At 42.9% G+C, this 27289-nt stretch overlaps 1 protein-coding gene across 1 annotated transcript in view; it reads left to right on the forward strand.

The window, feature by feature from the left end:
- The window catches only part of CNTNAP2 (contactin associated protein 2), a 2027980-nt gene that overhangs the window by 1829425 nt on the left and 171266 nt on the right, over positions 1-27289 (forward strand). Inside the window, exon 18 of the mRNA XM_073899330.1 lies at positions 6828-7064. Coding sequence (XP_073755431.1) covers positions 6828-7064 — 237 coding nt within the window. The remainder of the gene's footprint in view (positions 1-6827; positions 7065-27289) is intronic.

Raw genomic sequence — 27289 nt, forward strand, 5'->3', positions numbered from 1 at the left:
GTGTGTGTGTGTGTGTGTGTGTGTGTGTGTGTGTGTGTGTGTGTGTGTGTGTGTGTGTGTGTGTGTCAGAGAGAGTACACAGGATATGTTAAAATCAACAGAAAGAAGATGCTTATTTTGTTCCAGAGATGAGCAGGAGTCACCAGTGGGACACATAATAAGAGCAATAACATACAGATATTTGTAAAAGAAATATTTAGGCAGAGTTCCCAGCTGGTGGATTTGAAATTTGGGTTTGCGGTGAAATCTGCTAAGGGACTGTTTATACTTTAACGTTTGGATCAGGCTAGGATTTGGTGATTTAGCACTGTCTTCTCTCTCTGCCTCCACTTCTGTAAGGGACTTGGAACCGTGAGACTCACCGCAGAGAGCCACCCTCTGAAGCAGCACCGTCTCACCAGATATAGGGGATGACCAACCACCCACCATGCAGGGCTAAGCCCGGTAACTGCTTTGATTGTAAAGTTGCAGTTAAGCTTTTGCACCAAGAAATTATATCATTTCAATAATAGCATCAAAGAAGTGTCTCCTCTCTGTTGACCTCAAGATCAGTTTGGGCATATGTATTCCTGTCTCTGAACAGCCATCCTTATGGCTCCAGGGACAGAATTCTGCCAAGGGTGAATGACTTAGCTCAGATATTAATCATTCTGTCGGCATTTTCCACTTTAAGCACAGCAAGGCCTAGAAACATCCTATATGTCAGAGAAGAGTCTCAATGAGGCAAGCCTGGAAAATCAAGATGGCAGCTATAGCGAGAGTGTAGGTTTAATAGCCTGATAGCCTGGGAGGGAATTATGGCCAATGGCCACTTCCTGGCTGTGGAACACTGGGCAAATCCACTCTCTTGGTCCACTCTTCTTCACCTGTAAAGGGAAGATAATAATAATAATTATCTCTGAGAGTTAGAACATATAAAGTTTGGAACAGTCCCTGGTGCAGCTAGTATTCAGTTAATGCTAGCTTCTGAAATAGCTGGTCATTTATTATGCTTGCCCTGCCACCATGGCCTCCAGAATCCCCATCACAGAGCAATTCACGTTGAGACGCATAGGAGTGTTCTGTGCTATCAGAAACCCAGTATTACCTCAGCCTCTATTTTGAAGTCTACTTCTAGTTTCAATAGTTTGGATTCACAGATTCTGTGTGTCCTTTGCTCTGAGGACATAAGAAAATCCATGCAGTGATAATGAACTTTAAAAAAAAAATCTATTCTATTGAATGAAGTTATGAATGAGCACTCATGAGCATTATCGGAGAAAGCAATTCTCCAGACCCCAGCTCTCTGAGTATGTAAAAGCTTTTTCATGTATGCCCTCCAATATCTAGCTGACATAGGCATCCCTGATCAGTACTTGTCAGTCATTCAGCTGCACCGAATAATGTGATCCAACATCCTTTAACTCCCCCAACTACTGAAAAATCTTTGCCATTCTGAGGTTCTCATCTTAACCAGATGATGAGGTTTTATTTTACACACCTGTACTGCAGGGGTGTTTTTTATGGGTTCAGGATGACAGTCAAGACCTAAAATTCCATGGTGACATATCGAACAGGAGATACAGCAGGCGCAGCATCTACAGCTAGGGAGGCCCAGCCTACCCAAGCACACCGTTGTGTGTGCCCGCTCACCTGCACAGGCCAGGAATGGTCTGCGTGGGTCACGTGGACACAGATGAGTCATGGTTCTCCTTCCCACCAGTCTTTTATACCATCAGAGGTTCAGGGCCTTCAAGCCAGCTTGTAGCTCCCCAAATCCAGAAACGGTTCCATACAGCAGGCAAGAAAGAGAAACAGCCAACCTAATCCCATACCTTCCAGGAAAAGAGTGCAGTTAAAAAAGGCATTGCCTCAGGCAGGCCTGTTCCAGCCCATGCTCAATGCCAACCCTTCACTCCTTGTATTAGCCTGCTCAGGCTGCCATCACAAAATACCACCAACTGAGATTGACTTCTCACAGTTCTGGAAGCCAGAAGTCCATGATCAAGATGCCAGGGTTGGTTTCTCCTGAGGCCACACTCCTAGCCTTGTAGACCGCTGCTTCTCGCTGTGACCTCACACGGCCATTTTTCTGTGTACACACATCCCTGGTGTCTCTTCCTCTTACGAAGAACACCAGGCCTATTACATTAGAGGCCACCCTCAGGACCTCATTTAACCTCAGATACCTCTCTCAAGGCTTGATATACAGTCACACTGGGGGTTAGTCTTCAACAGAGGAGGCAGCACAATGCATTCCCTAACACTCATGATACCTCTGGGACACGAGTACACTCATCTCAGCCATATTTAATTTATTCCAAGTCTGTACTTCTGTAGAATTTTGTTGACAACAAGTAATAGTAATAATGGCAGCTACCATTAACTGAGCATTACCGCAGAGATATATTATCACCTGTTATTAATATGACCTTGCAAGGTGCATATTGTTGTGCTAATTTCACACACAGACTGAGGTCTGAGAGGAGCTGGGATGATCACCCAGGTGGTGAGCAGCAAAGCCAACATACAAAAGTGGATCTTTGTGACCACCGCTCACGCATTCCTCACCCCTGTTCGCTGCTTCTTGTGGGTCACACTGCGCCTAGCACCATAGTGTACTGTTAGTACATTTGCATTAACCTGAAGGCAAGAAGTAGGTCTCCTCTGTCTTTTTAGCCCGGCCTTTCGCAGCACCTGGCACACATGAACTGGTCAGTGGCTTTGCGTTTCTGAGCACCCTGCAGCAACTCCCCATCTTACTCCTCTTTCCCCTCCCTACCTGCCTCCTCCACCTGCAGGCAGCTCCCCCCTTGCCTCTTTATCCTGAAGCCCTCTTCCCAGGGATATGCTCTTGGATAGTCTTTCCATCAGCCTTTCAGTGGGATCTATCCTATGACCGCCCCCAGACCGCTCCCACTCCTGAGCCCACTTAACCCCACCTGACTTCTTCTCATAGTGCACATAACCTTCTAACACAGGATGGACTTCACCTGCTTATTGAGTTTATTATTAAATTCTCCCTTTTCCTCTGCAAGAATATAAGCTGTACACGAGCAAAGACTCTCTAAAGACCTTCTAAACGTCTAGACAAGGTCTGGCTCATAACAGACATGAAATAAATCATTATTGAATGGTTGCATTAGATGTCACATGTGTAAGCTTTGGGGTGATTCCTTTCTGTGGTGAATGAATGGCCAGTCTCTCTGGGCAGCGGTACTCTGGAATCCCACTTAGCTCCTGAGAAAATGACTAAGCTCTGTGTTTGAGGACACTGTGTGTTTTAGGAGTCCTCTTGATCATTATTTTCACTTGTTTTGTTTAATTTAATACCTGATTCTTTTGCCCCAATCGTCTGTGCATTTGGTGGTTGTATTATTCATTATGGGTAGACACCGCCTTCTCATAATTAATCTTTAATTGCAATACTTGAAGAGCATTTCCCATGAAAAATGATTTACAAATGAAACCCACATCTCACCTTGGATAATTATCACGGGTCTGACTAATGCGTGTGGAGCCCTGCATGGCAGGGGACTCTCTCCAAAGACAATGTGTTGATTTTTTAATTAGCAAAGGTGAAGCAGCATTTTTGCTTGCAGACCTACAATTTACACTTGTGACATTTGTCACCGAGAAGGATTTCTATAGAGCACATGAGTTGAACTCAAGTAATTATCACCAGTTCTAGTGCATTAACATCTTTTGCATAACATATTATGACCATTTTCAGGACAAAAGATTTTTCTTCATTCCGACTAAATCAGTAAAAGTACTTTCCAGCTCACTGACCCATTTAATAAATCAGAGGCCATCTCAGTAAGAAAAGAGCATAATTTATTTAGTTTTCTTTTATAGAGGAAAAAAATGAAATGCCATTTACCTGCTTTATAAATTAAGAAAAGGGAGTACAAAACTTTATTTAATGAATGCAACAACTAAACATTAGACCACAGTCATATTTTATGGTCAATTAACAGAAGGAGTGGAGGAGGGAGGGTCAGGCAATAGTGCAGAGAAGTAGATTTAGGAGAAATTGAGAGTAATTTACTGAAATATAGAGACGGAGACACGTAAGCACAGAGGGAGAAGTTGTACATCTTGAACCAGACTAATTTAGAGCTGGAAGAAACCGGAGACAGAATCTAGTTCAGACCCCCTTTATATGGATAGGAAAACCTGATGTTGAGGGAGATGAAGGGCCTTGAGGAAAGCCACACAACTAACCCTGAACAGCCACACAGTGCTGGCAGGAGAGATATACAGACCCAGAGGCAGGAAGGAAGTCTGAGAGGTGTAGAGCCTCAGGAAGACCAAGACCAGAAAGAATCAAAGACAGGCAGAGAAAACTACCCCCTCTAACCCCTTGTAGAATGAGGCCTATATACATAATCAAGTGCAAAAATCTGTTTGCCTTAACGATATAGTAAAAATATGATCTAACCTTGATTTATTTGCTCTGCCAATTGGACCTTTTAAAATCTTCAGGCTTTTTGTCTTATTAACCTTTACTTAGTCTTTTAAAAATCTCTTCTTCAGGGGCGCCTGGGTGGCTCAGCCATTAAGCATCTGCCTTCGGCTCAGGTGATGATCCTGAGGTCCTGGGATAGGGCCCCAGGTCGTTGGGCTCCCTGCTCAGCGGGGAGTCTGCTTCTCCCTCTCCCCCCACCTGCCGCACCCCCTGCTTGTACTCTCTCTCTCTGTCAAATAAATAAATAAAATCTGGTAGAAAAAGTAGAAAAAGCTGTTTGCTGAAAGTAAAAGTAGTTGTATCTGCATAGCATTAGAGATTTTTTCATTTTGCTTATCAGTGTGTTTATGGTTTCCACAATGAAAAACTATTGTATTTATAATAGGGAAAAAGAGGGAGCGGAAGATATCTAAAAACAATGATTTAAAAATTTCAGCGTATTTTGGTAGGATATAATTGTTTTAATTGACTAGTGACAAAAACATAAAGGGCTGGGGGTTTATTGAACAGAAGGCCCTTTGGAAAGTCCTTATTGCAAGAGCAAAAGCCATAGTCACTAAAATGATAGATGCCAAATTGAAATTTTAACACACAAAGAGTGACTAATGGATTGGAATTCTTCCAAATCATAGCAAAGGCCCAAATTCTCTTCAGCACAGAGGTGTACGAAGATGAGCTGATGAGCAGACTGCAGAATGGGAAATCCTTCAAAGTGGTTGTTTTTAATAGCTTCTTCTGCCAGCCACTCTCCCATAGCTTTGATCAAAAAGGGTACTGGACTCCCTTCAATTAATCCTCAATGCAATTATTTTATTTGATAATAAATAATAATCCCTGGAGAATCATCATTCAAACCTGTGTACGACTCCACGAGAGAATGCAAGGCTTGGGTTTATAAAGATAACAGCTGCCATTTCATAGCTGAGGACTTACACACATAAGCAAATGAATCCATCTCTGCGACTAAAGCCTTTGATCCACCAGCCCTGTCTGATGAGTCTGCTCGATTGTGTGCTTTTTCTCAGTGGACCCGAATAAATGATCAGAATCCATCCCCAGCTACCGGTCTCACCCAAACACTGACAAACCTATTGACCACTCCATTTTTAAAGACATCCAAACCTCTCTCTCGGAAACGTACATCGATGGAGGCCCTGACCCTGAAGTCGACACAAGACAGAGTTTAACACCATACACTCGAAAATAGGAACTAACACAACTTTTCACTTTGGAGCTATGACTCCTTGCATAAACCTCGGAGCTTCCCTAAGCCTCAGCCTCTTCATCTGTACAATGAGGGTAATTATGATAGTGCCTGCCTCGCCAGGCTGTTGTGAGAATCGGGTGAATAACATTTAAGTAAGGTGCTTGCTTAGTGGAGTACCTATGTAAAAAAGTAACTTTCATTAACAGTATTTTTTGCTAAATTCCCAGCAGATATTTCTTTTAATAATTTTAACGACCACACATTTAATTTCCAGAAAAGTTTGGTACCCTAACATACAGACATGTATATAAACTTGAGTTCCTCCTTCTGTACCAGCTGCTTAAAAAGGTCATAGCCAAGATTATTAGACATAATTAAATTCACTTGTGATATAATGCTCCAATGAATCTTTCTGTGAAATTTGTTAGGAATATTTTAATATTTTCATGCTCATGAACCTCCGTCTAACTCTGTAACTTAGAAAAATCACAGAGAACTTGCTTGTTGTGCTGTATGTCTTGCAATGGCATTTAGACAAAAAGCAGTAAAATCTAACCTGAGCTGATAATCCATGTGGTGTGGCTGACTTTTGTGTAAAATTATCAATTCCAACTTCTGCCCACCCTGGACGAGACGCCCAGGAACCCTTCATGTGAACTTCAAAGCGAAGTATCTCCTAAGACAAGAACTGGGATGTACAGTCACATTTCAAATGGATTTATGCCTTCCAACTAATTGACTTGTTAACTATGCTAATATATTCATGTTTCTCTGCCTTTGTATATTTCTTTCAATAGCTAATGCTATGGAAGTGAATGCCATAGGATTAAAGAACAACAACAACAAAACCTAGAGATTTCTATAACCATCTTTAGGAAACCAGATTAGACTTCCGAAACAGCGTACATAATCTTTGTGGATCACCAAACATTTTTATTTCGAGAGCAAATGTATGGCTTCTCCGAAGACAGCCTCTTTTAATTAGACATTATGGCCAAAGGGGGAGAAGCTTCGAGCTTTTCTATGAGGCAGGGCCCCCTCGAAAGCGAGAGTGCTGGCTGCACTTCGCAGCCTCGCCCCCTGCCACCACGGGTCCAGGTGTGATGAACGGGCCCGGGGACCACAGCAGAGCCTACTCCGTCTGAACCCTGTGCCTTCTGTCATTTGCAGGTGGCGCCGGGGGCCAGCAAGGCTTCCTCGGCTGCATCCGCTCCCTGAGGATGAACGGGGTGACGCTGGACCTGGAGGAAAGAGCGAAGGTCACGTCCGGGTTCAAATCCGGGTGCTCGGGCCACTGCACCAGCTACGGGGCCAACTGTGAGAACGGAGGCAGGTGTCTAGAGAAATACCACGGCTACTCCTGTGACTGCTCCCACACGGCCTACGATGGCACATTTTGCAACAAAGGTAAGGTAGAGCCCGTTTCCATGGCGTTCTCACACCTCTCTTTACACCGGGGTCATCTATGCTGTGATTCTGCATTTGTCCCCAGTGTGCTCTGTTCTGAGACTAAGGTGTTCAGAATTCTGCTCCCACCTTAGGTAGGAAGTCTCCTAAACCATCCCCTGAGCTCTGTCATTCACTAAGATGAGAGAAGCTCTGGTGTGTGTGTGTGTGTGTGTGTGTGTGTGTGTGGAATTTCACCCAAATCCCAACAGACTGTGCACTGACTAGAATATTCCAGAGCAAATGGCCACGTCACACCTTGATGTGAGTGACAACGTAAGGGGCCTCTGAAAGGGGACTCAGGCCTGACCCTCCCACTAAGGGAGGCCAGGAGGGGTCGGCGTGCTCACAGACTGATGGAGTGCTCCATGAATCAGTCGGGGCAGCCCAGCAGTCCAGACGCCCCCCCCAACCCCGCCCCTAGCCGCTGTCGAGAGACTGGGCTCGAGCCGGGCTCACAGGGAACCCTGTCTGGCCAGTTATTGTCACTATCATTATTACTGTCCTTATATGGGATGCCTGTCTGAGTGGTCCTAGCCCAACGGCAGGCGTAGTGAGATTCCACATCTAATCAGCTGGCTTAGAGCACCTGTTACTAGTTCATCCTTTCAGGCTCAGATGAGTCCTTTAATCCCTAATAAATTCCGCAGAGCCAATCAGCAGACTACGGGAGCCCAATGCATATGCATATTGTCATTCAAGATCCACCCTGTGATCCCACGTGACTGGAAGAAATGCACTCAACTGGTCCGTGGTTTCATTTCCCATATGTAAACAAGAGGGATGAAGCGCGGCAGAGCAGGGCTTTTCCTAAGCTACCACTGACATGCATGTAAATCGCTCTTCTCTTTCTCAATGAATGTATAGTATTTGGGTCAAGTTTCCTGTAAATGGCTGGTATATCTCTTAATAAGAAGCTTTACATAAGTAGCCTATTCATACTCTCATGAATACATGGAGAGTGGTTTATGCTGACATTATTCACACAAGATGCCACACAGAAGGAGGAATTGTTCCATAACATTCTCTGTACATCCAGGCTACTGTCTGGCCAGGCTGCAATATGAGCATACAAATGAGGTCAGGCAGGGCTTGAAGAATGAGCACGAGACAACAACAGAGGTGGAAAGGAACACCATTGCTGAATAATATCGTACCACATTAACGGCCCTATTACAGGGCATTTTTCTGCTCAGAACAACATGGTTCCAGGATTTTCCTGTGGCACACAATGGGATGGGTTTGCAGAACACATTAATTTTGCACTTGTAGAAATGACAGTCTCACAATTACCATTCATTGTGCACGGTGCTCATTTAATGCAGTCATTTCATTGCCAAAGAGATGTCTGAACGCAATCAAGTCAGTCCTAATGCTTGAGAGATTCCACTACAGAAGGTCCAATCTCAAGAAAACCCCTGTAGAGTTGGGTTAAACATAGTGGCTCATACAAAGCTTCCGGGGGTTAATGGGCAATATTCACAAATAGAAAGGCAGGGGTATATACCCTTTAGCTTGGCCAATGTTAGAGATAAAGTTAAATGAAGCTTGTGTGTTTCCCTTGACATTATTTCAAAGAGTTTACACAAAAGTCACCTAAATATTCTCTAAATATCTGTTTACCTGGATGAGTTTACATTTGACTCAGTCTGTGGCTTTAACAAAAAAAAAAAAAAATTAAGAACTGCAAAACATATTGGGAAAGTATTCGTGGGCATCCCTCTGAGTCCACACAAGTATCCTCTTGACTTGGGGAGAATGATGGTAGTTCTGGTTGAAAGGAATCCCGAAGCTGTCCAGGAAAGCTTCGTCGGCAAGCTCCTTCCTGGGCTAGGGATCTACCCAGTGAGGCCTCCGAGCCAGGTGCCCCCTCTGTTCTAGGTCTCACCTCCCAGGTAGAGACCCTCCTAGGGTCTCCTGTGACCACACCCTCGTAGCGGGACTGCACCCAAAAAACCCAGCCTCTTAGAAAAAGCGGCCACGTCATCTGCCAAAGAATGAGCTTGTGAAGATCCTTCGTGGGCCGTCCTATCGATAGTACCTACAGGTCTGCGCTTGTAGATGTGGAAAATGTTCACGCCATTTTGCTAAGTGAATGAAGCAGGTCCCGCTATACCAGGGACACCTTGATTACATGTTTACACAAAATCAGAGACGTGCGTGTGCACATACGCACACGCACACACATACACATTAGGAAACCAAACTATGAGAAAATGCACCAAAATATTGACTGCCATCATATCTAGGGGGAGGTAAAAGCACCAGTATTTACTTTCATTTCTCTTTTACTATATTTTCTACTCTTTATACAATAGCGTATTACCTCTGGCTTCCTCATTTGTTCCTCTTTTGGGGAAGAACAGTACTAAGAGGCAGAGTTCTTACCCCTGGCATTCAAGGATCAACTGTCTCTGCTTAGAAAATGTCTAATTATGAACCAGAGATCCTATACCACCTGACCGTACTATCTGGAATGGAGTAGTGTCTCAGGTGAAAATTGCATAAAAATAAATTAGCCTTGAAAAATCCATCTCTGTGCATTTAACAGAGCTCAATTTTTCATCCTTCATGCAAGCACTGGAGGAGGGATTGCCATGTTGGGGCCAAACTGTATGAAAATAAAAACCTTGAGGCCTTTGCGTCACACTCAGCCACATGCAAGGCACACACTAGAACAGGCAAGGACCCAGTATAGCCCAAGGGAGCAAATCGGCCAGGGGTCTCCCCTGGCATTAGGTCGTCAGGGGGATGGTGGCACACACTCTCTAAATTCTCTGTTTCGACCTCTCTCTCTTTTCCTGCCCTCCCTCATTTCCTTCCCTCTTCCCTCTCTCCGCCCCCACTGCCTCCATCTCTGTCTGTCTCCTTCCCTGACTCTCTCTCAGTCTCCGTCCCCCACGCCCCAGGAGCACACACTCTCTCAGCATCTATCTCTGTCTCTACCCTTCCACACTCCCTACCTACTTTCCCTATTTCTCTCTCTGAGTGAATATATGGTTGCATTTGTAAATCAAATTACCATGTGCTGCCACTTCATTAAGCTCAGGGGGACAGGGCTGGACTCACGCAGGTCCCACCTGATGACTCTCTTTTGCTTTGGAGAGGATGCACCTTAACTCACGGTCCCCTGCCAGCAAATCTATATACGCAAGAAACATCTTTCTGCCTCCCTCTAGTCTCTCATCAAGGAGGCTCCCAGAGCCTTTCTTCAAATGAATCTATAAAGATTTATCACCAGCTCAGGCGTTAGCTCTCCCGGGGCTCCCTGCATATTAATAGGCACGCTGGCTGGGGAAGTTCATGTTTTGCAAGGAATACAAGGGCAGCCTGGAAACCTCTGACCAGACCATAGAGCCAGTCACATCATCGGTCCGGAGAAGCCTGTGGTGGCCCATCTTTTCACAGGTCCACTGCCCAGTGGCGATTAACTCAGCTGACACAGCTCCATTCAACCGCAGAATTCCTTAGCAGCCCATTGGCTGAGGCTGAGGAAGCCTCTAGAAACAGAGCAACACCCTGGCCTGTGTGGAAGGCTCAGCTGTGGGTCTGGTGTGTCATCCCCAGGAGTAGTGGGGACCTACACTGGGGACCAAATGGCTAGTTGCCTGGCCATGCCAGTGATAGTTTTTGCTCATTAGGCCTATTTCTTCTTAGTTAGTCAAACCCCAAAACACTGGAAAATGTTACAACTATCAACCTCATTTTTATTTCTAACCAGAAATTAGCAACATAATTAGAAGCAAATTCTCTTGGTACCTTCTCTGTGTTTTTAAGCAAGAGGCAAAATCACAGACCTATAGAGGCTACAAAAATGTTTTTGTTTAATTTTTGTAATCCAATGCTATAGTGGTTAAATAGTGTCCACCTCCCCCAAATTCATGTCCACCCAGAACCTTAGAAGGTGACTTTGTTTGGAAACATGGTCTTTGCAGATGTAATTAAGGCGAAGTCGTACTGGATTGGGGTGGCCCTAAATCCAATGAGAGTGTCCTTACAAGGAGAAGTTAGGACACAGACACACAGTCACACTGGGAGAAGGCCACATGAAGACAGAGGCAGAGATTGAAGTGGTGCAGCCACAAGCCACCTGGGCCTGGGCCACCGGAACCTGGAAGGGGCCAGGAGGGACCCTCCCCTAGAGGCTTCAGAAGTATGGCCCTGATAACACCTTAATTTTCAACTTCCACCCCAAGACTGTAAAAGAATAAATTTGTTGTTTTAAGCCACCCAATTTGTGGTACTTTGCGGGGGTGGCCCACTGAAAACTAATGCAATTGCAAGTAAAAATCTTCAGTGCCTCTTAAGTCCTGCATGTTAACCGTGAAGACAGCTGACATTTACCGAGAACTTACCATGTGCCGGACAGTGTGCTAAGCTCTGTAATTGTGTTAACAACACCTAATATCATGACAACCCTCTGAGGTGGGTACCATTATTATCATCCCCATTTTACAGAGAAGGAAACTGAGACTTAGAATGGGTGTGGCAACTTTACCTCAGTAAAGGAGGAGGTCTGGGATTTGTATGCAGGCTGTTTGACTGAAAATTCATGTTCTTACCCACTGTGCGGTACTGTTTCTTGCCAAGGCTTGGTCCTTCGTGCAGGTTGATATAAAACTGAAAACAGAACCCCTGATCTTAAAGCTTGTTAGTTACTGCGATCCAGTAAAAAAGCAGAATTTTATTGGATGCAGAATTAATCGCAACATTTTCTTAGAATACAAGATCTGAACAAAGACTTTCCCTTTCTGTTTTTGGAGGGGTGGGAACATCTGGGTGTAAGCTGTATTTATTTATTGATTCATTTCTTTAACAAACATTCAGTTAATACCTAATGTGCCTGAAAGCCTTGACTGTGTAGTTGAGTCTGACTGTATTGAAATTTTCAAAACATTCCAGTGGTTTATTGCTACAAAATCGGGGAAATCTACAGTAGATGAAAGGAGGAGATGTGAATTAGCTGTCACCCAGGCTGCCGCAAACATTTCTTCATTATGATCCCTTCACTGCACCAAGCTTAGTAAGACCTTATCAAGAGGCACAAAAATATCCCCTAATTCACTTGTCTGCACTTTTTTTTTCCTATAAAAATGTTCATCTTCCTCTGCCAAGCCAGAACTGCAGTTGAAAAAATGCATATCTTTAAATAGTCTTAAGCTGTTTTCTGAGTTTAGGGAGTTCTGTTTACTTCTCAAACATTCACTTGTTTGTTGCTCAGATAAAGGCCAGAATTAAAGGGAACAAGGCCCCAGGACAACTGAGTGGTGGACAGATGGCACCAGCATCATTAAAGTCGCTCGAGCACACACTGCTTCAGTGTGGTCCAGGGAAGTCTCTTACTCTTCTATGAGTCTCCTGACACTGACTAACATTTGACGATCTGTATTATTAATGCGGTGGAAGAACCTGGTCATGGCCAACTCAATCCCTACGTAGAAAATGGACAATGGACTTGAATGTGGGTTTGAATCCAGCTTCCTTATTGTGGGTCCTGTAACCTTGAGCAAATTGTTTAACTCTACTTGGCCTCATCTTCAGAATTACATCATACCCACTTCTTTTTTTTTTTTTTTTTTTTAGAGATTTATTTATTTGAGAGAGAGAAAGAGTATGTGAGTTAAGGTAGGGGCAGAGGGAGAGAGAGAGAGAGAGACTCTCAAGCAGACTCCCCACTGAGCACAGAGCCTGACATGGGGTTTGATCTCACAACCCTGAGACCATGACCTGAGCCGAAATCAAAAGTCAGATGCCCAACCAACTGAACCACCCAGGCGCCTCCATGGTACCCACTTCTTAATTCCACCCTGAGAATCACATTTTTTGTTGATGTTTTTGTTTTGACCTTAAATCATGCCATTCTTTAATCCTTCCCTAAAAGCTTCAAAAGACAGATGTGAATGGGCATCATTTCAATTACCTCTGAGTACTGGTTTGCCACTTTGCTACTTCGGGAACAATGGCAGTGTCATAAAATGTCAGTTCTACTTAATTATGGTCACAGTAATAGTATTCTAAAGGTGAAAATGTACTGCCCAATGCCTAAACCCTGATGGGCTGAGGAATATGCAAAGATTCTGGAAGGATGGAGTTGGAGGCAACCCTCTCTGCATCCCAGGGCTCATGCCTGTGCAGTTCCTGAGGCACATTATCCACACCTGTCAAGAGCCAGCCGTGGGTCACGCCAGCCATGGCCGCATCCCTTCCTAATACAAACCCCATCCCCAGAGCCAGGAGAGCGTGAAAAGAGTTGAGGACTGCCTTTTGCTGGAGACCTTAGACACAAGTCCGAGGCAGACCTCTAGAGGAGAGAGTTTCTATCATGCCTCCTCCAGGAGGGTTTCATGGAGGGTGGGAGGAGGCGGCTTTGCCCACAGCGCTGTGACGATGGTACACATCCTACCTCTCCCTGACTCCGGGCGTGGCTCAGCGAGAAGAGTAAATCCACAGCCTGTCTTTTTAGAGCAGATTGCAAGATTGGATCAGGGCGGGGGGGGGGGGGGGAATTAATAGAAAATATTATAAACAAGTGGGGGAGGAAAAAGAAGAGAGATCTCGGAATCATACCCCCTGGAATCTCATCCCTGTGTGGAACCAGAGTAAACCGTTGGCAACAATGGCCATTTTTTCTCAGGCCTACCCACCGGGTCTTACTCCTTACTCCCAGCCTGCAGCAGTTTCAAACCAGCACAGAGAGATGACTTTCGCAGGCTTCTTTCCTATTTCCAGTTTGAACAGGAGGCTTTGTAGTTTGGATGGAGGCCCAAAGGAACAAGAATAGAATTCTTTTTCCTTTTCCTCTTCATGTGTTACTCAAGAAAGGAAACTATCCCTTCTCTACATTTATGTTTCTCAAACCTTAAGATGCAATTTAAAAATATCCTAGAAACATGTGAAGATAATCTGCTTACATGTTTTAGGGGGGAAAAAAGAAGGAAAAAGTAAGAAAATACTTATGGGCAAAAGCTCAAAATACTTAGGGATCAAAGAAAATACTTTGGACTTGATTCCAAAAGGCCAGAGCTGCAGAGATAGATAGCTGATACATCACTATAGAATTTCATGGTGGTAAAATAACATTCCCCTTGACCTGTGCATCATTGCGGGGTCCCAGGTATAAAGAAAAACCTGGTCAATTAACTTCCCCAGAAGAAAGGCTTTAAAAATTCAGTGGGTAAAGCAAGCTCTTTCTAAAACATGAAACATCATAGAGAACACAGTTTTGGGGGGTTTTTTCTTTTTTCTTTTAATTCCAGTGTAGTTAACCTACAGTGTTCTGTTAGTTTCAGGTGTACAATAGAGTGATTCAATTCTATATATTACTCAGTGCTCATGAAGGTGTGTGTACTCTTAATCCCCATCACCTGTTTACTCACCACCCACCGCCGCCCCCCCACCCCCGCCACCGGCAACCTGTTCTTCTCTACAGTTAAGAGTCTATTTTTTGGTTTGTCTCTTTTTTTTTCCTTTTGTTTGTTTTGTTTTGTTTCTTAAAGTCCGCATATGAGTGAAGACATATGGTATTTGTCTTTCTCTGAGTTACTTCACTTAGCATAATACTCTCTAGCTCCATCCATGTTGTTGCAAATGGCAAGATTTCATTCTTTTTTATGGCTGAATAATAGTCCATGATATAGATAGATAGATATAGATATAGATATGTATGCCACATCTTCTTCATCCACTCATCTGTCAGTGGACACTTGGGCTGCTTCCATAATTCAGCTATTGTAAATAATGCTGCAGTAAACACAGGGATGTATATATCCTTTTGAATTCGTATTCTTCAGGCAAATATCCAGTCGTACAATTACTGGATCATAGGGTAGTTCCATTTTCAGTTTTTTGAGGAACCTCCATACTGTTTTCCCAGTGGCTGCACCAGTTTGCATTCCCAGCAACAGTGTAAGAGGGTTCCTTTTTCTCCATATCCTCACCAACGCTTGTTGTTTCTAGAATTGTTGGTTTTAGCCTTTCTGACAAGTTCAAGGTGATATCTCACTGTGGTTTTGATTTGCATTTCCCTGATGATCTTATACCATGCACAAAAATAAATTCAAAATGGATTAAGGACCTAAAGGTGAGACCTGAAACCATAAAAATCCTAGAAGATAGCGCAGGCAGTAATTTCTCTAACATCAGCCATAACAACATTTTTGTAGATCTGTCTCCTGAGGCAAGGGAAACAGAAGCAAAAATAAACTATTGAGACTACATCAAAATAAAAAGCTCCTGCACAGCAAAGGAGACAATCAACAAAAGTAAACAACCTACGGAATGGGAGAAGATATTTGCAAATGACGTGTCCAACGAAGGGTTAGTATCTGAAATATGTAAAAAACATACAACTCAATGCCAAAAAAACACAAATAATCTAATTTAGAAGTGGGCAGAAGACATGAACAGACATTTCTCCAAAGAAGACATACAGATGGCCAACAGACACATGAGAACACTGTTTTTGGACTTTGCTTTAGGTATAGGATGAGTAACATTTTTTCAAATCTGTGCCATTTTCTAAAACCCACCAGGTTTGGGACCTTTTGGGATACAACCGATTTTTCTGTGTGTGTTCTAGAAGGCTTTTATTCCCCATTCTTCAGCAATAATCAGAACTCTAAATAATGTGAAGCTTGCAAAACTATCACTTCCTACTTATTAGCTCATGATTTCAGCTGAAACCCTGTACATTTCTTTCATGAATCTAAACGGAACCAGTCTAATGATTTGTCCACAGGGTTTTGCTTTTAAATCACTTACGTTTTCGGCTCTCCAAGGAGGTCCATTCACCAACGTCCACATTTTCCCTGGGCACTTCACACCTGCAAGGCATAAAGACCTGCCCCTGAAGGGTAGTTTCTCCATTCCACAGGCTTTTTGTGTGCTCATCATCTCCAACAGGCAGCTCCAGCTTTAGCAATTGAGCTTATTCTTGGCATCCTTTGGCTGGAGGAAATTTACTTTCTTAAATGATCGAGACCAGGGGAAGGTGTGTTGAACTGACCTGTCAAATGTTTTTAAGTGACCCATCTTATCCATCAACCTGGCTTTGACCGCATTCACCTATCTATACCTCTATCAATTGTACTTGATTTTAGTCATGGTTAATTTAGGTAAATGGATATTTTACCTTTTTTCCTCCCATTAAGACCAGACCCTCAGGAAATGGGAATTACTAGGGCCATCCGAGTTCTAGAGGGGAGGGGGGTGGGGGGATGGGTTAGCCTGGTGATGGGTATTAAAGAGGGCACATTCTGCGTGGAGCACTGGGTGTTATGCACAAACAATGAATCATGGAACACTACATCAAAAACTAATGATGTAATGTATGGTGATTAACATAACAATAAAAAATTAAAAAAAAAAAGAAAACTGGGGCCATCTGAGCTCTCTGAGCCATGACTTGCTTGGCATTTTAAATGTATGAGCTCCATGTTCTCATGAGGTCTGGGGCACAGGATGTGGGGAAATGTTTAACTCAGCTTGACAAGATTCTCTAGCTGACTCTTCCAAGTGATGAGTTCACTAAGTATGAGGTGGCTTCTAAACTTCTATAAGGCAAAGATTCTCAATTACATTGAATTATTGGCAGTAAAATTTAACTTATCTATGTGCTGTATGAGTGTAAGTAATGTCAAGTAGCTTGATCATTAATAATTTCTTCCCATGCACTGAGCACAAGTTTAATGCAATATGGGAACACTGAAAGCCTACTATGTGGGAAGCTGTATACTGACAGAGATGAATGAGACCAGGCTTGGAATGAAGTGGAGGTGAGGGACCCCACTACGATACCCAGGAAAAGCAAGACAGAAAGTGGTCAGTGAAACCTACATATGGAACCAACTCATTCTGAAGGTTCTAATGGTAAAGCCACTTTTCAAGTCCCATCAGCATGGTTGATCATAGTGGGCGACGCCTAATTCTGGGGCCAGGAGTTTGATTAGGGGAGAAGACTCTTTAAAAAACATTGGTCATGAATGAATCTCAAGTCTAAGAATTCAAGAAGCCCTATGAACCTCAAGCATGACAAAAATGAAAGCCACTTAAGGATATATTATGAAAACCTAAAACATTTAAAATAGCATTTTAAAAACATCCCAATTAAAAATTCTGTCTCTGAAGAATATGACTGATATTTATAAGAAATGTTTATTTGCTTTTAATATTCCAAAATGTGATTGGACACAATATTTTGGATTCAGATCATTTTAACTCTTACAATTTATGCCCCACCGGCCAATAACATTTTGTGGGGTTTTGCCTTCTTTAGTTTTTAATTTAGTTACTAATTAATTTAATAATATACCTTTGAGTGGCTTTTATTTTTGTCATGCTTGAGGTCCATTTAGTAAGAATAGGGAACTTTAAAAATGAGCCCAACATCTCACCAAAGAAGATACACAGATGGCAAATAAAGCATGTAAAAAGCTTCTCCACATCATATGTCATCAGGGAAATCCACACCGAAACAATGAGATACCTCTGCACATTTAGTAGAATGGCCCAGATCCAGAATCCTGACAACACCAAATCCTGGTGAGGATGTGGAGCAACAGGGATTCTCATTCATTGCCGGTGGGAGTGCAAAATGGTGCAGTCACTTTGGAAGACCATTTGGTGGTTTCTTAGAAAACTAAACATACTTTTACCGTAAGATCCACCAATCATGCTCCTAAGTATTTACCCAAAGGAACTGAAAATTTAATATTCACGCAAAAGCCTGCACATGGGTGTTTCTAGCACCTTTATTCAGAATTGCCAAAACTTGGAAGCAACCCTCCAGTAGGTAAATGGACAAATAAACTGGTCAATTCAGACGATGGAATATCATTCAGCATTAAAAAGAGATGAGTTATCAAGCCATGAAAAGACACAGAAGAAACTTAAAGGCATATTCCAAAGTGGGGAAAAAAAAAAAAAAACAATCTGAAAAGGCTCCATACTGTATGACTCCAACTACATGACATTTTAGAAAAGAGAAAACTATGGAGACAGTAAAAAGATCAGTGGTTGCCAGAGGTTGGGGGAAAGGTAGAGAAATGATGACTAGCTGGAACACAGGGATTTTTTTAGGGCAGCAAAATACTCTTTATGATATATAATGGTGACTACGTGTCATTATACATTATACATTTGCCCAAACCCATAGGATGTACACCGCCAAGAGTGAACCCAATGTCGACTGTGGACTTTGGGTGATAAGGATGTGTCAGCGTGGGTTCATTGATTGTAACAAGTGTACCACTCTGGTGGGGGATGTTAATAGTGGGGAAGGCTAGACATGTGTAGGTATGCAGGTGGTATATGGGAATTTCTATACCTTTTCCTCAAAGTTGCTGTGAACCTAAAACTGGCCTTTAGAAAAAGAGAATAGGAAATTTTTTCCATTTTCCAAAATTGCGTTCTCATCCTCTCAAACCTTTTCCCCTCACCCCTACTTCCCAAGAGTTGTATACGTGTCTAATGGTAAACCCTCTTTCTGTATTCCTGCTTTAAATATATCCCTTTAAAGAGACCACTTAAAAGATAGATCAGCAAGTTGATGTGTAAATAACACTTCAATCCCTGCTCTTTTGTGAAGGGGGGTCTTTTAAGAACTCTACTTCAATACTCCTACATTTTATTTTAATATTCTAAAGTTCAGACTTGATGAATTCAAATTTGCTTCCTTTCAACTTGTACAAATGATTTACCATTTTCCACACCCAGGACCAATTTTACTTCCTGTGTGAACTCCCCAAGGAGAAGATCAGGTGTAGCTTGCAGTGGGATCCCCATTCGGGGCCCTTCATGAATCACTCTCTCGGCAACACCACAATATTTTTTCAAATCCTTTGTTCTGTTCCACCCTATTCACACAAAAAACACTATTCTAAGCTAGTTTTGTTTTTTATTTTTATTTGTTTTTTTTTTTTTGGAGGGGAAAAAAGAGGTATTGGGGGGGCTTTTTGCTCTCATTTTATTTTTATTATTATTATTATGTTATGTTAATCACCATACATTACATCATTAGTTTTTGATGTAGTGTTCCATGATTCATTGTTTGTGCATAACACCCAGTGCTCCATGCAGTACGTGCCCTCTTTAATACCCATCACCAGGCTAACCCATCCCCCCAGCCCCTCCCCTCTAGAACCCTCAGTTTGTTTTTCAGAGTCCATCGTCTCATGGTTCGTCTCCCCCTCCGATTTCCTCCCTTCATTCTTCCCCTCCTGCTATCTTTTTTTTTTAACATATAACGTATTATTTGTTTCAGAAGTACAGATCTGTGATTCAGCAGTCTTGCACAATTCACAGCGCTCACCATAGCACATACCCTCCCCAATGTCTATCACCCAGCCACCCCGTCCCTCCCAAAACCCCACCATTCCAGCAACCCTCAGTTTGTTTCCTGAGATTAAGAATTCCTCATATCAGTGAGGTCATATGATACATGTCTTTCTCTGATTGACTTATTTCACTCAGCGTAACACCCTCCAGTTCCATCCACATCGTTGCAAATGGGAAGATCTCATTCCTTTTGATGGCTGCATAATATTCCATTGTGTATATATACCACATCTTCTTTATCCATTCATCTGTCGATGGACATCTTGGCTCTTTCCACAGTTTGGCTATTGTGGACATTGCTGCTATAAACATCGGGGTGCACGTACCCCGTTTGGATCCCTACATTTGTATCTTTGGGGTAAATACCCAGTAGTGCAATTGCTGGATCGTATGGTAGCTCTATTTTCAACTTTTTGAGGAACCTCCATACTGTTTTCCAGAGGGGTTGCACCAGCTTGCCTTCCCACCAACAGTGTAGGAGGGTTCCCCTTTCTCCGCATCCCCGCCAACATCTGTCGTTTCCTGACTTGTTAATTTTTGCCATTCTGACGGGTGTGAGGTGATATCTCATTGAGGTTTTGATTTGGATTTCCCTGATGCCGAGCGATGTTGAGCACTTTTTCATGTGTCTGTTGGCCATTTGGATGTCTTCTTTGGAAAAATGTCTGTTCATGTCTTCTGCCCATTTCTTGATTGGATCATTTGTTCTTTGGGTGTTGAGTTTAAGAAGTTCTTTATAGATTTTGGATACTAGCCTTTATCTGATATGTCATTTGCAAATATCTTCTCCCATTCTGTCGGTTGTCTTTTGGTTTTGTGGACTGTTTCTTTTGCTGTGCAAAAGCTTTTTATCTCGATGAGGTCCCAATAGTTCATTTTGCCCTTGCTTCCCTTGCCTTCGGCGATGTTTCTAGGAAGAAGTTGCTGCGGCTGAGGTCGAAGAGGTTGCTGCCTGTGTTCTCCTTTAGGATGTTGATGGACTCCTGTCTCACATTGAGGTCTTTCAACCATTTTGAGTCTATTTTTGTGTGTGGTGTAAGGAAGTGGTCCAGTTTCATTCTTCTGCATGTGGCTGTCCAATTTTCCCAACACCTTTTGTTGAAGAGACTGTCTTTTTTCCATTGGACATTCGCTCCTGCTTTGTCAAAGATGAGTTGACCATAGAGTTGAGGGTCCATTTCTGGGCTCTCGATTCTGTTCCACTGATCGATGTGTCTGTTTTTGTGCCAGTACCATACTGTCTTGATGATGACAGCTTTGTAATAGAGCTTGAAGTCCGGAATTGTGATGCCACCAGCTTTGCTTTTCTTTTTCAACATCCCTCTGGCTATTCGGGGTCTTTTCTGGTTCCATACAAATTTTAGGAGTATTTGTTCCATTTCTTTGAAAAAAGTGGATGGTATTTTGATGGGGATTGCACTGAATGTGTAGATTGCTCTAGGTAGCATTGACATCTTCACAATGTTTGTTCTTCCAATCCATGAGCATGGAACGTTTTTCCATTTCTTTGTGTCTTCCTCAATTTCTTTCATGAGTATTTTATAGTTTTCTGAGTACAGATCCTTTGCCTCTTTGGTTAGATTGATTCCTAGGTACCTTATGGTTTTGGGTGCAATTGTAAATGGGATCAACTCCTTAATTTCTCTCTCTTCTGTCTTGTTGTTGGTGTATAGGAATGCCACTGATTTCTGTGCATTGATTTTATATCCTGCCACTTTACTGAATTCCTGTATGAGTTCTAGCGGTTTTGGGGTGGAGTCTTTTGGGTTTTCCTCATAAAGTATCATATCATTCGCAAACAGTGAGAGTTTGACTTCTTCTTTGCCAATTTGGATGCCTTTTATTTCTTTTTCTTGTCGATTGCTATGGCTAGGATTTCTAATACTGTGTTGAATAGCAGTGGTGATAGTGGACAGCCCTGCCATGTTCCTGACCTTAGGGGGAAAGCTCTCAGTTTTTCCCCATTGAGAATGATATTTGCTGTGGGTCTTTCATAGATTGCTTTTATGATATTGGGGTATGTACCCTCTATCCCTATACTCTGATACAGAGTTTTGATCAAGATAAGCTAATTTTGTTTTTTAAAAAAGGAATCTGTACTTCTATTTTTTTACCTTTTTCCAGTTTAAGAGGGAAAGTGAACATTATTTACAGGAGTGGAGCAAGAATACCTTGAAATCCAATTTCAACATTACTGAAAAGAAATCGGACAGCCCCTCCCCTCTCCTGGCATTCAGTTTCTTGTAAATTGCATTAATTATATAAAAGGGATTATTCACAGGTTCATGAGGATCAAATGAACCGGTGTATGTAAAAGTACTTTGAAAAGCACTGATATTATGAAAATGCAAATTATTATCGAGGTGATTAGTCACTACGTCAGAGGTGCTGGATTGAGGGTCTCTTTAGCAAGAGGCCTGCAGGTGTGATGGGTTGCCATTCAAAAGCCACCGGGAAACCCTGTCTACGTTAGTGGTGTCACAGAACTGACGGCAGAGAGCTGTACCCTCCACCTGTTCGGAGTAGTGCTCGCCTCCGGCTCTGCCCGGCGGTGACACGCATTATCTAGAAGCTCAGAGATGACACAGCGCAGCAGACTTCAGACCTCAGAGTTACGCCCTTCCACGGCCTGCATTCATCGTCAGGCACTGGCGGCCAGGACCCTGGTTAATTTCCTGTCTGTTTCATAGATTTGTCAGGAATCATCTGGCCTGGAACATCGTTAAAGCTGCGAGCACACTTGAGATTAAATAAGAATGGATTCTGAAGCCTCCTCTTGGGGTTATTATTGAGGTCTTGGGAGAAGAATATTGGCTCCTTGAATCCTTACAGAATGTCAAAAAATAAAAAGTGAGGGCTCCTGGGTGGCTCAGATGGTTAAGCATCTGCCTTCGGCTCAGGTCATGATCCCAGGGTCCTGGGATCGAGTCCCACATCGGGCTCCCTGCTCCCTGGGAGCCTGCTTCTCCCTCTGCCTCTCTCTCTCTCTCTGTCTCTCATGAATAAATAAATAAAACCTTTAAAAAAATAAAAAATAAAAAGTGACTGCTGTATTCTAGAAACCCCATCTAAAATTTTCCCCTTATCTCCAGTGATTAACAGTCTCTCTGCCCCTCAGCCCTCTTATTAGGGATGACAGCTCCAGTTTAGATGACGAATCCAGGTATTTCTCATGTTTAATCAAATGTAACGTAAATATTTGCCCAAATTCATTGCCAGCCACTCTCTCATTTTCAGAATCAGAGATTAGTGGGGTTGTAAGTAAAATGCTTTCTAAAACTTTCCCGTTGAGGTAATCTAGTTTAAATCACTTTTAAATGGGTCTAGGTTAGCCTGTTGGCTTTTATAATTCCTTCTAATGGAATCTTGTTAATTCACTTAAAAATATAAGTTAAGCCACGTGAATCACTTAAAACAGTAGACCGAGTTATAAATTTCAACCACGCTGGTAGTCCCCCTTTTCCCACTAAACTAGCAAAAACATTACCTTCTGTGACTTTGGACAGTGTCCTACTGAATCATAAGCCTCATGTGGTCATTACAGTTCTCCCTAATGTCTTAAAAATATCGAGGCTATTTCAAAAAGTTGTATTTCTGTTGCCATGATGAATTTTTCATTATTCAGACTTTCAGTTTTTGCCCTAACATTCAAATGTCATTGGGTTACTCATTTCAACACTTTCTTCAATTACTTGCAAATTGTTAAGAGTTCATGAAGCTCTTTTTGTCACAAAATCAAAGGATCTCATGGTTGGAGAGGATATTACATTCTATTCAACTGACATTTATTGGACACCTCGTTTTATGCCAGGCGCTAAACTTAGTATGTTCCCATATCTCACCTTCTTTAATCCTCACAGCAATTTTAAAATGTAGGTGTTAGCACTCCTATTTTTAAAAAGGAAAAAGCTAAGGCTTCCAGAGTTTCAGTTTATTCTCTACGGTCACATGGCTGGTAAACGACAGATTGGGATGGGGAGTGGAGAGGCCTGACTCCATATACACCAACAGAGTGTCTTCTTTGTAACACGCTCATGGGATGGGAGCCAAGCTGTGCGCGATAGGACCCAGGACCATGTGATCAGCTCCCTCCACACTTGGACATTTCTGACCACTTGAAAGTTTTCCCTCATCCTGCACCATCAGATCTACAAAATATGGGAAGTATCTCTATGAAGATACAGTGGATGTCAGACTTGGGGTTCAAATCCCTATGCCTTTAAGGACTCAGGAACAGTGGCGCCTGGGTGGCTCAGTCGGTGAAGCGTCTGCCTTGGGCTCAGGTCAGGATCCCAGGGTCCTGGGATGGAGGCCCGTGTCAGGCTCCCTGCTCAGCGGGAAGTCTGCTTGTCCCTCTCCCTCTGCCCCTCCCCACTGCTCACTCTCTTTCTTTCTCTCTCCTCTCTCTCAAATAAATAAAATCTTAAAAAAAAAAAAAAAAAGAACACAGGGACATGTGTGTGCCTTCAGAATTCCCAACTCCAAGGAGACAAGTTAAGAGCACCTAACCTGAAGCTTGATACAGAAGAGGTATTTAACAGCTGATAAATTCCATGCCCTACTCTTTCCTTTACTGAAGCCTTAATGATAAGCTCAGGGAGAAGGAGGAGTGGCCCACTTTGTAGTTACCGTCCTCCCAACACCCCAGAAAGTCTTCAAATAACCACAACTCTAAATAATACAAAGTTTACAAAATAATACTCTATCTTTTCTCACATATAACTCCATGATTCAGCTGAAACTCTATACACTTCTTTTCTTCCACGAATCTAAAAAGAACCAGTCTAACAAATTGGCTTTTAAATGTCTCCCATTTTCGACTCCCCTGCAAGCAGGTCTGTTCACTAGCGTCCACACTGCCCTTGACTATTTCGTGTCTACAGGGCATACTTCCCTTAGTAGTTGTCCTGTATAAATAGCAAGTTAGTGAGTTCCGTGGAGAGTAGTGAAGACATCCTGCCCATTTGTCTTTCTCTTTCCATCATATCAACCTGATAGCTGAGCAAAGGCCTAAGGCCCAAAAGTTCTGAATAATTTTTCTCCTTTCTTTCCCTCATTTCCTGGGGCTTCCTCTGTGTGGCTGATCGAGGAAACACACACACCCACACACACACATATAGACATACACACCCATAGACACACGCATACACACATGTGTACACAGCACAGAAAAACAGGGCCAGACTGGATCTATTTCTAACTATAAGCCTCAGATAACAAGGTATTTCTTTGTATTTTTGTAGGGTACCACCCACATACCATATCCATGATTTTATGTTAATAAATGACTTTGTGTTAATAATCCATGATTTTGTGGAGAATACCAGGGCGCCTGGGTGGCTCAGTCAGTTAAGCATCTGCCTTCAGCTCTGATCATGATCCCGGGGTCCTGGGATCGAGCCCCATGTTGGGCTCACTGGGGAGTCTGCTTCTCCCTCTGCCTCTGCCTCTCCCCCTGCTTGTGCTCTCTCTCGCTCTCTCTCAAATGAAAATCTTTAAAAAAAAAATAGTGGAGAATACCTTTCTCTCCAAATATATAAAATGAGGAATGAAACAAGGGACTAGGAGAGTCTGACCAAAGAGATTCTTCTGACAGGAGAGACCACCCCAGATTGCTTTCCAACAAAGAAGGTGATTTGCAGGGCAAATACAGGACATGCCCTGTGAGTTTTCTTATTGACGAAAGTCATGCTTTGAATTACTGACTGGTGGCCGCTGAAGGATTGCAGTATCTCCGTCCTCGTCTGGAGACGGCACTGTGGGTAACACAGCTCTGGTCGCTGAAATTCCAAATTCCACACAGGACCTGGGAATTACCAAAATAAATCTCTGCATCCATTTTTATATGGAGATGTGAGGGCCAACAGGTGTTGCAGCTACAAGCGGTCCCTCATGTCGTTGCTGTCATTTCAGAGAGTAGCCCAGGTCACAGCGCCAAGCCTTTGGCCTTGGTGCAGCCCGAGATCCTTCGTTCCCACTACACAGTAATGCTCTGATCACAGCATGAGCTTCCCTTTCTCTGGCCAAGAGAAATGTAAAAATTATAACACACATAAAATATTTATCCTCTAGACAAGAATAAAAGAACGCACAAGCCAGAATACAACTGGCAAGCATTCCAGAATGCAGCATACATGTCTTAGTCCATTCAGGCGGCTATCACAAAATACCACAGACAGGTGGCTTATGGACAACAGCAGTGTGTTCTGGAGGCCGGCAGTCCCGGGTGAGGGAGACAGCATTGTCAGGTGAGCGTGCTCTTGTGGGTCACAGACTTCTTCCCGTTGTGTCCTCACGTGGAGGAAAGGGCTGGCGAGGTCTGGCAGGTCTCTTTTATGCAGCCTTATAAGAGAGAAGTCACGAATCCTATTGGTGGAAGCCCCACCCTCATGGCCTCATCACCTCCCAAAGGCCCCACCTTCTAACACTATCACTTTGGGTGACAGGATTCCAGCATATGAATTTGGGGTTGGGTACAGACATTCAGACCCTAGTAGTAGGCATTCCCTTCTATAACAACAAATGGTTCGAGTAAATATCTGCCCACGGCCCAGGCTGTCTCCTTCGGATCACTGACCCTTTCCCCACCCCAGCACACGCGCACGCATGCCTCGCGCGGACACACACCCGGGCTACAGATTTGCTTACTACCAAAGCAATGGAGGGAATCATTTTTAATTAAACTTTTAAAGCATCTGTGAGTTCAGAAGGAAGACAATGTGGAAAAAATAGGAATAATTTAAGGAATGAACAAGAGGACCAGCCACTCTCCACAGCAAAAGGATTTTCTTTGAACTGTCAGACTTGTCCACTTTCTTCCCCGTGACCTGATAGTCGACTAATGAGAGCATCACTGGAATGAGCAAGAGTGGGTCCAGGAGGAGGGTGAGCCCCTGAATGTGGGCTGGGTCATTGAGGCTGAGTTCTCGTGGAGCCAGGTGTAATTTAGGAGCAAGGAGGGCATTGGATGCGCTCTAGGGAGCCGGTTATGGTGAATTCTGGGAGGACAGAGTTGAGGAGCTTCAGAAGAGTCTGGAAGGGACGTGCTAGGAAGAGGAAGCAATCAAAGATGCCCCCCCTTCTTTCATGATCTTGCCAGAGGCCAGCCTTGCTCCAACAAAGAGAGAGAGGAAACGTATTCTTACTCCTTCTGGCAGTTTCCCTTGCTGCTAAGATTCGGAATTCAGGCTAGTGCTATAATTTAGTTACATTACCAAATAAATAATCTTTAGTTATTGATCCATGTTAGAATATTGCACTATAGGAAAATGAATTCCAAGTTCCTAAAATCAATTTATATTATTATAATGTACTATGTATCATTATGAACATAGTATTAGCATATACAGCATAAACATTTTTCCTTGAAACCACTTGATCTTCATACCCATCATTTAAAAAGACTACTTAATATTCCATTCAGTAGGTTTACCAAAATTTATTTAACCTAAGTATCTCACAATAGGGAAATTGCAATTTCTATTTCTGCTCTTGAAACGGTTTCCAATTTTTTATTGTAAATAATACTGCGGTAAATGTTTTTATAAATGGCATTCTGGTATTTTACATTATTTACTTAGGATGGATTGCCACATGTGGAGAGGTGGAGTTAGAGGGTATGAAATGTTTATGGCTTTTCATCTGTGGAGCCAATCTGATTTCCCAAACGCAGTGCCAGGGAACGTGCAAGAAAGCCCGGTACTCTGAACACAATCAGCACTGTTTCCTTTTTCCCTCTTCTCATTGTTGTGAAAATAATAAGCCAAAAAAAAAAAAAACGTTCTTTATCATTTTAATTTGCACTTCTTCAATTACTGGAGAACAAAGAATTCAGTAGAAAGGTCTGGCAAGAT

This window comes from Callorhinus ursinus, unplaced genomic scaffold, assembly GCF_003265705.2.
Source record: "Callorhinus ursinus isolate GAN/ISIS: 27379988/994484 unplaced genomic scaffold, GSC_fseal_2.0 scaffold12, whole genome shotgun sequence".
Lineage (NCBI taxonomy): Eukaryota > Metazoa > Chordata > Mammalia > Carnivora > Otariidae > Callorhinus > Callorhinus ursinus.